This window comes from Emys orbicularis, chromosome 22, assembly GCF_028017835.1.
Source record: "Emys orbicularis isolate rEmyOrb1 chromosome 22, rEmyOrb1.hap1, whole genome shotgun sequence".
Taxonomy (NCBI): domain Eukaryota; kingdom Metazoa; phylum Chordata; order Testudines; family Emydidae; genus Emys; species Emys orbicularis.
Window position 1 is genome coordinate 14,526,449 of NC_088704.1, and position 16,631 is coordinate 14,543,079.

General features: G+C 53.9%; 1 protein-coding gene across 1 annotated transcript in view; it reads left to right on the forward strand.

The window, feature by feature from the left end:
• SAMD11 (sterile alpha motif domain containing 11) overlaps positions 1 to 16,631 on the forward strand; it is a 180,795-nt gene that overhangs the window by 162,027 nt on the left and 2,137 nt on the right. The window contains exons 12-14 of the mRNA XM_065421263.1: positions 15 to 715; positions 9,642 to 9,766; positions 15,299 to 15,409. Of these exons, the coding sequence (XP_065277335.1) occupies positions 15 to 715; positions 9,642 to 9,766; positions 15,299 to 15,409 (937 nt within the window). The remainder of the gene's footprint in view (positions 1 to 14; positions 716 to 9,641; positions 9,767 to 15,298; positions 15,410 to 16,631) is intronic.

Sequence of the window (16,631 nt, forward strand, 5' to 3'; positions counted from 1 at the left end):
CTCTCCCTGTTTAGGCTTGAGATGTCGGCCGAGATCATCCGCCAGAAGGAGCTGGAGAATCTCCATCGACAGAGGCTACTGGCCGGCGACCCGCTGAGCCTGCACCCGGGCTTACCCCAGGACCACCCGGCCTTGCGGAACATGCACGACATCCCCGAGGGGCACCCTCTGAGGGACGAACTTTCCCGGAGGAATGCCATGCTGGTGCTCCGGCACAACAACACGCCGCTGCTGTCGCTCAACCATGGGGTCCCCAGCACCACCCCGCCCAAGGAGCAGGGCCGGAGGGGGAGCCGGAAATCAGTGCACCACCGGGCCGAGCCTCCGGGTCTGCACGAGGCCAAGGAGCTGGCCGAGCCCCGGGCCCGGGATGGCGTGCCCGACTGCAACGATGAGGAGATGAAAGACTCGGAGAGCGATGCTGAAGTGAGCGACGAGAAGCCGGAGAGCCTGAAAGCTGAGAGCAGCAGCTCAGCCAGTGAACTCAAAGAGTGCAAAGAGACAAGCAAGGTCTACGAGGGGGCCAAGGAGCTGAGCGAAGTGGCTTCTGGCCAGAATGCCCCCTGCAGCTCCTCAAGCACTGAGTCACCCAGCCACCTGCTCGGCCCAGGCATCAATAAAAATGAGGTGAAATACCTCCCTCCGGCCTCCATCCCACCACCTCAGCCGCTGCCCTTCGGATTCCCTTATACAATGAGCCCCTATTTCCACGCAGGTAGGTGAGAGCCTCATAGCTATAGGGGGAACCGGCATGGCAGGGGGCCTTGGCAGAGTATCGATTTTACAGGTTGTTAAGAATGGGGCTGGTAGTCTATTCATGGTGCATCCGGCTCTGCGGGATTTGAGCATCTAGAGTTAAAACAAACAAAAAAAATGAATGTCAAGGATCCAGCTTGAAACAAAATAACTCAGAGGTCATAAAGAGACCACTAATTAATCCAGAGATCATACCAGGCTGGGGTGAGCCACAAACACGTGAGAAGGGAAAAGGGCAAATACTAGACCCAAGTAGACATGGACCTTGGATGGCGCAGCAGTTAGGGAGAACCTGAGAACGGCCATACTGGGTCAGACCAAAGGTCCATCTAGCCCAGTATCCTGTCTTCTGACAGTGGCCAATGCCAGGTGCCCCAGAGGGAATGAACAGAACAGGTAATCATCAAGTGATCCATCCCCTGTCGCCCACTCCCAGCTCCTGGCAAACAGAGGCTAGGGACACCATCCCTGCCCATCCTGGCTAATAGCCATTGATGGACCTATCCTTCATGAATTTATCTAGTTCTTTTTTGAACCCTGTTATGGTCTTGGCCTTCACAACATCCTCTGGCAAAGAGTTCCACAGGTTGACTATGCGTTGTGTGAAGAAATACTTCCTTTTGTTTGTTTTAAACCTGTTGCCTATTATTTTCATTGGGTGACCCCTAGTTTTTGTGTTATGAGAAGGAGTAAATAACACTTCCTTATCTACTTTCTCTACACCAGTCATGATTTTATAGACCTCTATCATATCCCCCCTTAGCCATCTCTTTTCCAAGCTGAAAAGTCCCCGTCTTATTAATCTCTCCTCATACGGAAGCTGTTCCATACCCCTAATAATTTTTGTTGCCCTTTTCTGAACCTTTTCCAATTCCAATATAGCTGAGATTCAAAGTGTGAGAACATAAATGTGACTGAAGGCGAATTCTTGCCCCCTTGGGTATGTAAGTGCCTGGCTGGAAGCTGTGGGCTGAGCGTTTGACTGGGGGGTATTGGCAAAGCTAATGATACGGTGGTAGGAAAAATGCCATGCTGCGTTGAGCTGTATGGATAAGCATGACGTCCTCACAGAGCAGAGGGGATAGTCTACATGGAGTTGGATGGACCTTATGTGGGAGCCTCGGTTCCAGACAGACATTGATAAATTGGAGAGGGCTTCAGGGAAGGGCAGCAAAGATGATTAAGGGCTTGGAGGGACTGACCTGTGAGGGAAAAGGCTGGAAGAATTAAATATGTATCGCTGGGCTAGACGATAACCAGGCTTGTGGAGAGGTGGGATCCAGTAGCCACCTCTCAGTATTTGAAGGAGGTGCAAGGATTGTCTGGGGCATAGGCGCCAACTTTTCCCGGCGCCGGTGGGTGCTCGAGCCCCTCCCCGACTCCACCCCTGCCCCGCCCCTCCTGTCCCCGTTCCAACCCCTTCTCCAAAGTCTCCGCCCCCTCCTTGCCCCTATTGGACTCCTTCCCCAAATCCCTGCCCCAGCCCCGCCTCCTCCCCTGAGCGCGCTGCGTTCCCACTCCTTCCCAGCGCTTGTCGCGCGAAACAGCTGGGGAGGAGAGGAGAGAAGCGGGACACGGCGTGCTCAGGGGAGGAGGTGGAGGTGAGCTGGGGTGGGGGGGCGGGGCGAGGAGCTGCCAGTGGGTGCAGAGCACCCACCAATTTTTCCCCATGGGTGCTCCAGCCCCAGAGCACCCACGGAGTCGGCGCCTGTGGTCTGGGATACTCGTAGGAGACATGCCCAAATGTAACAGGACAGAGATGAGCAAGGGAAAGCTTTTTAGGGTGGGCAGCTGAAAAATAGACATATGAGACAGGGCACTGCAAAGCCCATTGCTAGTGTTACAGCTAGACATACTGCTCAGGAATGTACTGCAGGAAGCAGTCCTCTCTGACAGCTGGTGGGGGACGGCCTGGAGTATCTGCTAGGTCTTCGCCAAATCTACATTCCCTGTATTTCCATAGTCTGATGAGGGGGAAATGCAGAATTAAGGCTGGAGCTCCCTCCGTCCCATTGTGCCTGGGGCATCTCCGGATGCCAGGCAGCATTACCTCCTGCATGTGGATCCATACCGTTGGGACAGAGATTCAGGAGGTCCCCAAACAGTGATTCCACCTCCTTGGCCAGCCTCTTGCCCTGGAAAGTCATGTGTTGTCACCTGACTGTGTTCCCATGGCAACCTCCGGTATACCTCAGAGAAATCTCTGATGTGTTATTAACTTTAAGCTTCAGCGAGGGAACTCAACGGAGCAGGGGCTGTTGATTTACCCCAGCTCTCTGCAGATAGAAGGAGCGTGTCAGGACAAAGCGGAAGGGTATGCATGTAGGGATGGGGGGTGTATTGATACTCAGGTCATCATCCCCCCAAGAGGCATCGGAGTGGATGACCCCCGCCCCCCCCCCCCCCAGCCGTATGTCCTCCATCAGGAACATCAGCTTTGTCCACTGCAAGAAACAGCAGCTCCTCTGTGGTTATTGTCATGTGCCCAGCCCTGTTCCGGCAGAGACGGAGATGGGTTTGGTGAACTCTTGCCCCCGTGACCTTCCGATGCCTTTCCAAAGGAGAGGGGCTGGTTGTTTGGAATCCAACCGATCTGTCCCCCCCAACAGCAAGGTTTAAGGAAGGACAATAGGGTCACGCACGTGTGATACTGAGGCGACTGCCAGCCCGCGGGAAAGCACGTTCTCTGTGTCCCATGCCTGGCTCTTAAAATGGGCTCTGCATCCTGCTGCAGCACGTGGAGGGAGGTGTGCACCACCCGGGGCCACCACTGACTCACTGATGCAGCACGCCGACCCGTGAGGAAAGGACGTCCCAGTGCGAGGTGGGACTTGAACTCAGATTCCCAGCCCGAGCCAGCATTACCAGCCCTGCTAGTTGGACCCAGAACCAAAGCGATGCATGGTCTAATGCCTTAGCTGAGCAGTGAGCAGGAGCTACTTGCTGCGTCCTGTGAGAGTAGGGGGGGCCAGGCCTTCTCCTTTATAAATAAATGAACCGGGCAGGACGAGTGCGGCTGCCCTTCACACGTGGGCCATTCGGAGCCACCATCCAGCCAGAAGAAGGAAGCAATTTCTCTGGGACAAGCAGGTGGCCAGCACGATAAATATTCCTGCTGCTTGCAACAGAGGAGGCTTCCTTGTGGGAGCCTTCCCCTCACAGTCATTTCAAGGGGGAAACGCACGGTTCTGTGCTCTGGCCAGTTCATGTGCGACCCTATAGAGCAGGGTGTGGATTGCAGGTGGGAGTCCACCTCCATCAAACTATCAGAAACGAGAATGGGCCCTGGATTATTATTACTTATGATCAGGGCCCCGTTTAAACTGACCCCTCCCGTTTCGGGGACCATCGCGGCGTTGCATTGCGTGAGGGCTCTCTTGCTTTAAGCTAGCACCCCATGTATTATTATGAAAGTTGTGATTGGTATTGCATCAGTGGCCTCAGCTGTGCTAGGCACTGGTCAGACACATAGGGCCTGTCTCTGTGGAGAGTTAGCGCACGACAGGCTGGGGAGTAAATCTACAACTAGGGTGACCAGACAGCAAATGTGAAAAATCAGGACAAGGGTTGGGGGGTAATAGGAGCCTATATAAGAGAAAGACCCAAAAATCGGGACTGTCCCTATAAAATCGAGACATCTGGTCACCCTATCTACAACCCTCTAGTATGCCACTCTCTACCTGGCCGCATGGACCCTGTGCTAACATTTCCGTGGGGCAGAAACAACAGTAGGTCAGCGTGCACGATGGAACTTTTAGTACACGGCAGCAGGGTCCACGTGGTGACTGTGTGTGTGGTAGGTGCTGCGCTGTAGATTGACACCCCAGCTCGCCGCACTGTAAATGGCCATATAGACAAGCCCATAGGAAGAGTCTATCCACGTAGGTGAGACAGATCACGGGTGGGAGGGCAAACTGAGGCCCCAGGCCACGCTGCAGGTCAGCAGGGGAGTGGGGAATAGAACTCATGTCTCCAGAACTCCTGTGCAGTGTCCTGGACCGTGCTCTCTCTCTCACACATCTTTATGCTACAGGTGTTTTGGGGCGCTTTGATTAACCCGGGTCCGAGGAGCGCGACCACAGATTGCCCAACAAATGGCCAGCCTTGGCCCCAGGAGGAGTTTGTGCCTGAGGACAGAAAAACAGACGTTCTCTTAACTCTTTCCTGTCCACGGGCTGCTCTTGTAGCTCACAGGGGCCTGATGGTATGCTGGACACCATGGTGAGGAGATACAGACCTGTCCCAAGGAGCTGACAATCTAAAGAGGCTGGTAGCATGACAGACCCGAGGATGGGGGAGAAGGGAAAGGAGACAGTTGGAGTCTCAGACAGCCCGGCCAGGTTTCCAGAACAGGGAGGGCTCCTCTCATGCTTTGGAGGCAGAGAACTGGTTTCTGTCCCCGATGACAAAAATATTGACGAGGCAGCCAGAGTTTGGTCGATTCCCTGAGCCGCCTCCTGGGAATCTGGCGGCTGCCGGATGACCTCATCTCTTCAAGGTTTCAGCGGAGTTGTGTTCTCGTCTTCTCCCCCCCTTCCGCTGGAAAAGGTGAAGGATGGAGTGTGCGGGAGGCTAAAATCCTTTTATTGATCCACAGTCTGGAGAGCAATTAACGTGAGCCTTCCAGTGCTGCTCCATGACCCGAACCCGCAGTGGTGTGTGCATGTGGGGGGGGGGGGGGGGATGCGAGAGCGATAACAAGACTGATTAAACCCATCTGTGTGTTGGCTTCTGGGCCTGTGCTGAGCTGGGGTGGGGAGGAGGGAGCTTTGCTGCTGATGCTCTTGGCCTGATCAGACGTCTGTGCAGAAAACAGGGCCTGGCTGTCGGGACTGAGGCCCCGTTGGCAGTGAGGAGAGGCTAGCTCCTGCTCTAGCTAGCCGACAGGCCTGCTGTCTGGGCTAACACATGTCCTAGTGCTAATGCCCAGTGACACCAATATCCGTGTTTATTTCCCTCCTCTCAGGGTGCAGTGCTGGGGACTGAGGGCCTGTATTGTGTCCAGAATAGGTACAGCATGGGCAACTCCACTGCAGTCCCCCCTCCACTGCCCTGTCCGCCCTTGTGCCTCAGCCGTGCCCTGTGGAGACTCCCCTTTCTGGAAGGGATGGGTAGTTCAGTCTCCAGGACCCTTGGCCTTTCTACCACAGCTGCCAGAAAGTTGGGGCGGGGGGATTATTTAATACCAGCTGGCAGGGTGATGTTTTTATGTGGGCACCTGTCCACAAGACCCTGGCCTGGGATGATAGTTTTCACCCCCCTCCAAGCTGGGGCCCCATCTGGTGAAATGCTCTGTAATCCGTTATCAGTCCCTTGGATCTTTATTCGTCACTCAGTGAGAGAAGAGGAGCCTGGCTGGGGACAGATGCTGCTGGGTCCCCACTGTCCAGCAGTATCCAGCGATGTGCTGTTACCATCAGAGGGAGCTTCCCTTATAGACCTTGGGAATCGATTTCTCATCAGCCTTCTATGAACTGCCCCAAAGGTGGGTTTGTACAGTCCTGTCCTGAGATCTAGCGGGCTGTGCAATAGCCTCTCGAGGGAAGCAAATGGAGGGGGCCCCCTGGCTTGGGACATTTAAAATGAGGCTGATCACTGAGTCTGACCTGCCTAACTCAGGCTGTTGCACCCAGCAATTCTTGCATGTATCGAGCCCAGCGACTTCTGGTCAATCTGCAGAGTGGGGGATGATTGAATAGGTTGCTTCTAGGGCCTCTGTTTCCCAGGTGCTGAGCACCCAAATCTCTAGTGGAAATCCATGAAGCTCCGGGTGTTTGCCACCTCCGCAGAGCGGGTTCTCTGGGGGAAGTTGGGGCCCGGTTGCGGGAGTTTTGATACTGGCTTCAGTGGGACCAAGATTTCAGCATCTCTCTTAACTTCTGGGCTATAGAAACTGCTAATAGGCTGGAGCCCAGTGTGCTGGTATTTCCCCAATTTTTCAAGAACGCTTCCACCCGTCAGCCAGAGTGTTTCCCTGGTATAGATGGGGAGGGGAGGCCGACCCTTGGAGATCAGTGCTTGGGCGAGATTAGCTTTCTCTGTGTGTGGAGAGGTGGAAAATATTACTTGGTGCCCTAGGCAGGGCTGCTCTTGCCCTGACTCCTGGAGACAGCAGGCTGACTGCGGGCCTGGCTGTGGGCCTGGAGGGATACAAACATGGATGGGGAGAGGGCTGCCAGGCGGGACTGACCTTTGGCTCAGCTCTGTTAGTGACATTAGCAAGGCTGCAAATAGAGCCAAGGGGCTCAGCGCATCTCCCCAGTTCTACCCCAGGAATTGTAGGATCCCGGGCAGGCGCCTGGGGAGGGATTTCCTCAGTTACACCAAGACTCACTAGCCCTGCCCCCTGACATCAGCCCTTCCACTTGCGAACCGAGTTGAATGTGACCCTACCTGCATAACCTCTGGTAGGGATCTGGAGACAGCCTGTGCCAGGCAGGTACCGCCCAGCCTCTCTGTGGAGTCTTGGGCAGTGCCTGAGGTCGGGGCGGGCGGGCTGACTGGAGGCTTCATTCCCAAGCACTGGGCTGCTGCAGTCCTTGGCTTGCCTTCGGAAGAAGGAAGTACCTAATTTTAAAGCCGTTGGCTGTTACAGTCAGATCCCCTCGGAGACGCTTGCTCCGGCTGCAGATGGAGGCGTCTCGCCCATGTGTCGGCTGTGCCTGGAATAATTGAGTTCAGTTTCACTTCCTCTATTTACCGAGCTGCAGCCGCTTTTCCAAAAAAGGAGGGAAACAATCGGCCGTCCCAGTGTCTCGCTAGCTTCAATGTAAACAGCTGGGAGCTTGGGTTCCAGAGCAGGGGACAAACCACGAATGAAAATGATAATGTAACTAAAGGGAGCTCGTCTGTCTGTCCATCCGCCTTATAGTTGGGAGGGAAGGGAAAATGCTGCTCCTCCAGTGATGTCCCAAACCCCTTTGGGTCCTTCCCCCACCTCCTCCTGAGTCTCCCTGCAGCATGGGAAAGCTGGTCGTTTCCACGGAAGCCTTTATAAGGGGACATGAAAGTTCTGTGAAGCCCAGGCTCTTGCTGACTGGGAGGACAAGGGGTAAAGTGGATCAGGGGGCTCAGTCCGGAGCATGTGGCGGAGAGGCAAGGTTCTATCTCTGGCTTTTTCACATCGCTGGAGGGGCCCACTGAGCTTTTGAAGGCCTCAGGGCAGCATGTCATGGTGCCACGGGACCCTCTGCAGAGTGTAGCAGGCAGAGGACCCCGCTCCGGAGGGCAGGGCGTGCAATTCTTGCCCTTGCTGTGAAAGAGAGATTGCAGTGGGGGACGGGCTGAGGATAGGAGCCGAGGTTTAGGTTCTGATCTCCACTCAAGGGTCAGGGAGAAGCTGAGGCTCTGGGCTGTAAGCTCTCTGGGGAAGGGACTGTCTTTTTGCTCTGTATTTGTACAGCCCCTAGTACAATGGAGTCCTGGCTCATGACTGGGGCCTCTAGGTGCTACAATCTTACAAATAACAATAATTAAATGGCTTACAAGGAGCAAAGCGCTGGGGATTCCAGTCCTCCAGGTGGCTGGAGGATGGGACAGGGGTTACTCAACCCCACTCACGGGGTGTGGAGGATGAACCGTCTCATCCCCCCACTCCACACCTCTTCAAAGGAGTTAGGAGGGAGACAGACAATTCCTGCCCCTTTTTCAAGTGGACAAATGTGGCTGAGGACGATGCCCAGCACCAGATGGTCCAGAGGACGCTCTGAAACCTCCACAATAGATAATTATAACATGTCACTTCCAGTTATTGGTTGGCTCATACCCTGAAGCATGAGAGTTGATATGAGAGTTTTGCCCTCTCCAGTGTGACCGTGGATGTTCTGATTCCTGTAACTATCCAGTCCTTTTAAGCATCCTCCTGAGCTCTTGGCCTCAGTGGTCACATAGGCGGTGAGTTCCACAGGTGAATAAGGCGTTTTCGAGTATTTTCTGTTATCAGTGGTAAATACGTGGGCGGTCCCCTTGCTCCTCTGTTGTGATCCAGGAGAAGCTGGAGTTGCCTGGCTGGTTTTCTCTCCATCGTTCCTCGTTCTCCAGACCTCTGCCCTGTTCCTCTCTAGGCTCTAATCCAGCTCTCTCCTTCCATGTTTGTCCCATGCTGTCAGGCGCTGGGAAGCAGGGAAAGCTCCGCTTTCCCCTTCTGGGATTGGAGCGCTCTCTGTCGCCTTCCGGCCCTGCTGACAGGGCTGGGACTTGAACCGCTCTTGCATTTCAGAGGATTGACCTGTCTGTGTGAACCCCACCCTGCTCTCCTCAGAGCTCCAGTGAGGTTCTTTGGGGTCACCTCCCCACCCAGCTAGACCCTGCCCCAGCAGAGAAACGGGGCGATATGCATTTAAACCACGGCGACGGGCATGTTAGGCAGCCGGACGTTTTGGGCTCTGGGGGATTTAAAACAGGTTTGTTCGTAAGGAGTGAAAATTCTCTTCTCGACACCAGCTCCAGCCAAGCAGCAGGCCGCCGGGGCGCGGTGTGGGGGCTTGTTATCATTTGGAGCACGTCGTGGGGAGAAGGGCTGGGGGGAGAGAAACTCCCAGTGCAGCCGGAGTTTTTCCATTTTGCGGTGCGTGTGGAGAAACATGCCTTCGGGGGCTTCTCTCCCCCCTCTCTTTACTGCAGCTGAAGAAGATTACACACATGAAACACATTAGAGGGGATTTTTCCCCTCCCTCCTGCCCCCCCAACACCTTTTCCGAGCGAGGGACCTCCAGGAGACAGAAGCCTATGAACTGACCCTGCCCAGCGTTTTAATTGACAGGCCATTAAAAATGGATGTGCGGCTAGAGAGAACTCTTCCGATCGCAGGCCTGTTGCTGTCCGTGTGGGATTTTAATGATTTATGTTTCCTTCTCCTCCCCCTCCCCCCGCCCCAAACAATCCAGGCGCCATGGGAGGTCTGTTCTTGGATGGGGAGGAGAGCCCTGCGCTGGAAGACATCAGCAAATGGACAGTGGAGGACGTCTGTAACTTTGTGGGCAGTTTGTCTGGCTGTGCCGAGTACACTCAGGTAAATTCACAGCAGCTTGGGAAATGTTTGGCGGGGTTGGGAGGGGAAGGGGGTGGGAGAGAACTCGCTCCAACTCTTCCCCCATTCCCAACCCCTGCAATCAATCAGCGCAAATGTGGCGGAATATTTAAGAGAGCCCTGCAGGGCCTGTCAACTGTCTGGCTTTCCTGTTTTCCTACCGGATTGGGGCTTAACCGCCCGGCTGCCAGTAGATACACACCCCTCCATGCCCTGGGGGCATGTGGCTAGCAGTGAGGCAGGGGGGAGGGGGGCGGTAGAGGGTTGCTGCTGCTGCTGGGTGGATTACAGCTAGCAACTCCCTGTGTTGGGAGAGATGTGTGTGGAAGTCTGTGGTGTCCGACAACCAACCCAAACACAATGCTGGCTTTGTGCCGGGCTGTCCTGGGGAGCCAAGCTTTGGGCGTGTTATCATGAGGGACTGTGTACCGGGTTTGAGTGCCGTTCAGAAGTGCCTTTTCTCAGGGAGCGCCAGGAGCTGGAAGCCTGCGGCATCTTCACCAAAAGGCAGCACCTGGTTGGCCTGATGGGTTCTCTCTGGTGCCCATCAATAGCCCCGCCCCCCTTGAGCACTGTCAGCCAGGTGCCCAGGTAAAAAGCCACTGGTACCTTGCACCAGGGCGCTCAGTGGCACAGCTGGGCCAGACGCTCGCTTCCAGAGAGTGCAGGTCAGAGACGGCCTCATCTTAACGCTTGGCAACATTGAACGATCTCCGCTCCAGTGATCACTCACCGGCCGCGGGTGGTGGGGAGCGCTCCAGGGGCAGAGCTCTGGGAGAAGGGGAGGAAGCTGTGAGAGACCCCCCCACACTAAATTAATTGCCACACAGAGTTGTTTTTGTTTTTAAAGCCCTTTGCAGCCGGAGCAATGCATCCATCAGTGCTGCAGGGTTCATAAAGCCGCTCAGTGTGAGGCTGCTAGGTGGGACACGAAAAACAACCCTGCTTTTTGGCTCCCACGGCTGCTGAAATCCATTATAAATACCCCATTGAGAGCCTGCTCTAACGGCAAACGCACAGATTCCTGAGCTGTCTGAGACAGCCCTTTAAAGAGGGCAGGAGAGGGAGAGTGACAGAGATGGGAGGAGGCCATGAGAACTAAGAGAGGTTTAGCTCGGGAGAATCCAGCTCCTCCTGGGACAGACGCACCTAGACCGGGAACACCAGGGAGATCCAGGCACTAAAATGCAGCTCCTAAGGGGAAGCAGGAGAGAGGAAAACAAGGGAAAGAGAGCTCCCTTGTCACACACAGAGTGAGAGAGGGCAAGTCTGGGGAATCCAGTTGACTGGAGCCAATGGGGAAGCCACTGCTTGGAAACGATCCGCTTTGTCCACTTGCTTCTGAGCTGGCTGAAAACTGATTTTCAAAAGCTCCCTCCCTTCCCCCCCAGCTCCCGGAGCATCAGGCATCACTGCCTCTCCCTGAACCATTCAGGCCAACAACCACTCAGCCGAGCGGCTGCTCAGAGTGTGACAAGGGCCCAGCAAGTGACCAATCCCCAGCCAGTGTGAGAAAGCCAAGGCCCGGCTTAGCGTCGCTCCGGGGAGCAGGCCTTGGGAGAGCGACTCAGGCGCCTGGCGAGGGTTTCAGGCCCTGAACAGGCAGCTCCTTTCATTCTACGGCGCACGTTTTCACAGATAAAAGATCTCCTTAAAGATGGTCCCCAAGGGGAGGGGGAAGCTGGGAGCCGGGCTTTGCCGTTCATTATGGTGTCCGGGAAGCAACGCCTCCCTTCCCGCTCTCCGGGGTGGCTGGCTGATGTGCTTTCAATGCAGAGTCTGTCCTTCTTTGCCCCCTAACCGTGGTGTTAATCTCATCCTGACAAGCTTCATTAAAACCACCTGTAAGACTGGTGCTGCTTCCTCAGAGCGTGCAGCTGTGCCCGCGAGACCGCGCCTGACAGAGATGGGGGGGCCCGCGAGTGTGTGAGAGAAGGGAGGGGCTAGAACCGAGAGGGGGGCTTGAGAGAGCAGGGGAAGTTTTTGGCGGGAGGGGATGGAGAAATGAAGAGGGTAGATTTGAGTGGCTGGAGGGTGTGTGAGAGAGACAGGGCCGGGGGCGTGGGTGTAGAATAGGCAAGGGATGCATGTGTGTTTGGGGGGGAGGTGTGGAGAAGTCGGAGGGCGGGATCAGGAGAGTGCGAGTATTAGTGAGGCAGGGAAGGGGATAGGTTTTGGGGGGGGGGGGGGGGAGTGTTAAACCAGCCCAGATCGGGGGTAACTCACAGGTGGCAGTGGAATTCCTCTGGATTTACACCCCCGTAACAGAGCAGAGGGCGACCCCACCGCTGCACGTGTTGAGGCAGGTAGGAAAAGTGGAGAAATCCTGACCACACGCACCTTGCCAAAGACTTGGCCATTGACACCCCCCAGTGCTCCCTGTGCGCCTAGGGACAGACAATCCAGAGCTGACAGATGTGCTGGCTTAGCAAACCCGAGCACTGTCCAACCATGGGGCCCGGTGTAACCAACCCCGGCATCCCCTCACAGCAACCCGGCTGGCAGGGGGCGCTGGCACACACGCAGTTAAACGGACGATGCTTTTATCATGCATCATGGTTGTGTGCTTAATAGGTTTTTACTGTGTGAAAAATGCAGCGTGCAGGGGTGCTGCAGAGCTGTCTGTGTTCTCTCCTCCCAAACCACAGCTGCTGGGGAGGTCTGGCACCGGCCCGCAGCGCGCTCCCGCCAGGAAGCCCAGCGAGAGCTTGGCGGTTACGCTGTGTGTTCGGGAACACGTTTCAAAGACACGAAAAAGTAACGTAATTGAAAACAAAGTCGTCCTTCCCACTCCCGATCTCCGTCAACGGCCATCTTTGTGTCGCCCCCCCCGGTGAGGTGAGGCCTCCCAGTTTGCTCAGGTTAGGTCTCTGTGGGGTAGAGAGCTGAGCGAGGGAGCCTTTTGGCTCCTGTCCATGTTGGCTCTGCAGGAAGGAAAGAAATCGGTCTATTAAGTTTCGCTAGGTCAAAGAGCAGAAACACATGCTGCAGTCATCAAGAGCAGCTTTGCTGGTGGAGTCCAGCAGTAAAGGAGCTTGCAACGGCTCAGTGTCAGCAGCCACCGCTGCTCTCCAAGGGGATGGCTCTGCGATGCAATACACAGCTGGGAAAGAAGCCATTAGAGCAAACAGAAAGCCCCCCCTCCCCTGGCTGTGCTGTAATAACAATGCTATGCAAAGCAGCTCCGCGAGGAGCGGGAGCGGATTCAGCTATTAGCTAGTGCCGCGGCCCCAAGACAGTTCAGCCAGGCGCGAGGCCAGCGCTCACCCTGGCATGTGGAAAAACCCGTGTGGAGCGAAGGTGTGGTTCAGTCAGGAGGAGAAAATCGACATGTGCCCGATCGAACCCAGGTTCCGCCACTGAGGGGAAATGGCTCGGTAGCAAATGAGAAAAATGACTGAGTAGTGGAGCTGCAAGCACTGAGCCAGCATTAATGGAACAAAGATGCTGGCAGGGAGATTGGTACAATTAGATCCCCACTTTAGAGATGGCAAACGGAAGCACTGGGGAGGGGGGTGTCTCGTCTGGGGCAGGGCTGGGATAGAACCCAGACATCCTGACTCCCTGACCTGGGCTTTTACCACAAGGCCTGTTAGATGACAAGCTGCTGCTTGAGTCCATCCGTCACTGTGGTGGGGGCAGAGCAGACTCTTCAGAAATGTTTTTTTTCCCATTCCATTTTTTTTCTTTTCCTTGGGAAGGGTGTTTAGGGATTTGTGTACGTGTATAACAGAGGGGGAGAGGTGGATTTGTGTGCATGTATAATAGAGGGGTGTGTGTGTGTGCTATAGATTATATATACATCTATATGATAAAATTCCAGGATTCTCCCTCTGAAGCCTAGAATGTCTGTTGAGTCAGTGTGGAGCAAAGGAAACCGCTACAACCATGGCCGAGAGCTCGTTTTGTTTAATGTCACCCCCTTCAATCATCACTGGGATTCACAGCCTGTTACTAGCCAGCTTTTAAGTTCTCAGCCATTTGGGGCTTTTTTATACACACAATTTTCTGAATTACACCTGGGCAATATCACAGGCATCAGCTCCTAGTCACTGTAACTAGAGAAGTTCCTGGAGGATAGGTCCATCGATGGCTGTTAGCCAGGCTGGGCAGGGATGCTGTCCCTAGCCTCTGTTTGCCAGGCGCTGGGAGTGGGTGACGGGATGGATCCCTTGATGATGACCTGTTCTGTTCGTTCCCTCTGGGGCACCAGGCATTGCCCACTGTCGGAAGACAGGAGACTGGGCCGTTCTTGTGTTCTGACTGTATGCGTTATAATGGCGCTTCGGGTATTTTAATGGGAGTGGTGAGTGTCTGAGAAACCCACTGCACTACGTGGGAGTCACTAGCTAGCTGGCCATTCAAAGGGGCAGGTCGTTTTGCATCGTTACTGCTGCCAGTCTCAGCTGGGAGGTAGTGCTCATTCGCTTGGCACAAAACCCTGCCCTGCTCGGTGTAGCACTGAGAGGTAGCATAGATTGTATCCAGGGCCGGCTCCAGGGTTTTTGCCGCCCCAAGCAGCAAAAAGAAAAAGAAAAAAAAGCCGCGATCGCCATCTCCGGTACTTCGGCGGCAAGTCCTTCGCTCTGAGAGGGAGTGAGGGACCCGCCGCCGAATTGCTGCCCAAGAGCCGGATGTACCGCCCCTCTCCATTCGCCGCCCCAAGCACCTGCTTGCTGGGCTGGTGCCTGGAGCTGGCCCTGATTGTATCTAATTAATGTAAAGTGGATGTTAGCACAGATAAAAAGGCAGGACAAAGTGTGAGTGTCGTAGTTGAGGCATGGTTTGTATGGGGAACACACTGCCTAGCCATCTGTCTGTCTGGCACGTGAGCAGTGTTTAGGGCCTGGGTTTTGCTTAAATCAATCCTGAACAGGTTATTTCCCGGCAGTGGAGGTTTCTGAGAAGAACATCTTTGATCAGGAAATCAAATGTATAAGGATATTTCAGAGGATGACCTGAGCCTTTTTAGATTATTCGAAGCCCTTTTGTGGGGTGATGGAGTGGTGGGAGGGGACTCAGTCGTTTATGTGCAGGGGTCCTACAGGACCAGGAGAAACTTTTGCAAAGAATCGTGAGGACAATGTGTGGGATCCGGAAAAGCAACCACATTCTGGTATATGCCACCACTATGGACATGGCCAGAGACCCTCCGAACATGCTTCATACCAGGGCAGCAACAGCTGGCAATAACTGCTCCTCGTGGCTGCCAGTGAAAAACTCGGCACCTTCATGCTGGGAAATGCATGTACGTGGGAAGCCGAGGTTGGGTGGTGAAGTTCCCCTGTAGTCTCTTTGGGGCAGGAACCTTCTCTTTGTTCTGGGTTTGTACAGCACCTAGCACACCGGGGTCCTGGCTCAAGACTAGTGCTCTGAGGAGCTACCGCACAACAAATGATAATAAATGGGTTCCTCAGCTTCCCTGCTGCGGCCTCCCGTGCTGCTAGCTCAAGGCATGTGATGTGCCCTGCGCTGGCATTTGTAAGCATGGAGGTGTGCTTTGGTTGTCTGCAGGTATTCAGGGAACAGGCTATCGATGGCGAGACGCTGCCTCTCCTGACCGAAGAGCACTTACTGAACAACATGGGGCTCAAACTGGGGCCAGCTCTGAAGATCAGGTCACAGGTAAGAACACGTCAGCAGTGACGGCTGGTGTGGTCTAAATGGGAGCAAGTCAAAGCTGCACCCCCCGTACCCCACTTACAATATGGGGTGAAGGCCAAAACGAAGGGAGCTCGGTCTAATGGTTGATCTGCAGCACCAGGAGCTGGGTTCAAAGCTCTGTACGCTGTGATCGTCAGTGATTCAGGCAGAGAGGTTAACCCCCTTCCTTATAACCCGCCCCCTCTGTGCGAGCAGGCTTAATTCCCTAGCGTGTGAGTGCCTTGAGGGAAGGCACTATAGAAGTGTCACCAGCACTCGTTTGTCAGGCCCGCTGTATTTAGCATGTGAACACACGGCTCACTCCCAGATGCAATGTAGACACACACACTCTTGGAGGCAGGGAGGGCTGAATCAGGCCTCTGGTTGTATTAAAGAAGGTGGGGCAAAGCGACTGTGCCCCCAATGGAGGCAGTGATCACTCACTCCCCCTCCCCCTCGGCCATGGTTTGGCTGACAGGTCCTAACCCCCCCTGCTCCGAATGCCAATGACAGACTCAGAGGGAGAGGCCAGATTGATGATAATTAGCCAGCACTTTCCTGGGATTTAGAGCCATTTGTTCCTGTTTGGGTCAGTGTGTCTGAACTGTCCAACAAAATTCATCTAATAAACACAAATGCTATAGGGTCTAGTATAAAAACACTAGGTTTTTTTTGTTTTGTTTTTTGAAGGGAAGTAAAATGTAGTTTATGAAGGCACCTGCAGTTCTAAATCGAGGGTAACATTAAAAGGGAAAGAAACATTTCTAACCGGGATCTGTAAAACAAAGTGCACACGGACCCATCCACATGCACACACGTAGATGTATTGTTGTATAGCCATATAAAACGTTACGGGAATGGATGTTTAATATAAATTCCAGTACCGTAATGATTTATATATATATATATATATTTATATATATATATATATATATAAACCATTCATATAAATTCTATAAAATGTATAATGTATGTACAGCCATGCATTACTGTCTTACATGCACATGATATACATGTGTATACAGCAATTTTACATACATATGTGTGTTAATTTATGTAAATAATCATGATATAGGGATACACACACACACGGATTTAGTTTCTCTTACCCACAAGCTAGACATTTGTTGTATTATGTTAAAACAATAAGAGTAACTTTATTACTTTCCCTGCAGCCCTTACTGTTTATGAGGGGTCTAATAAA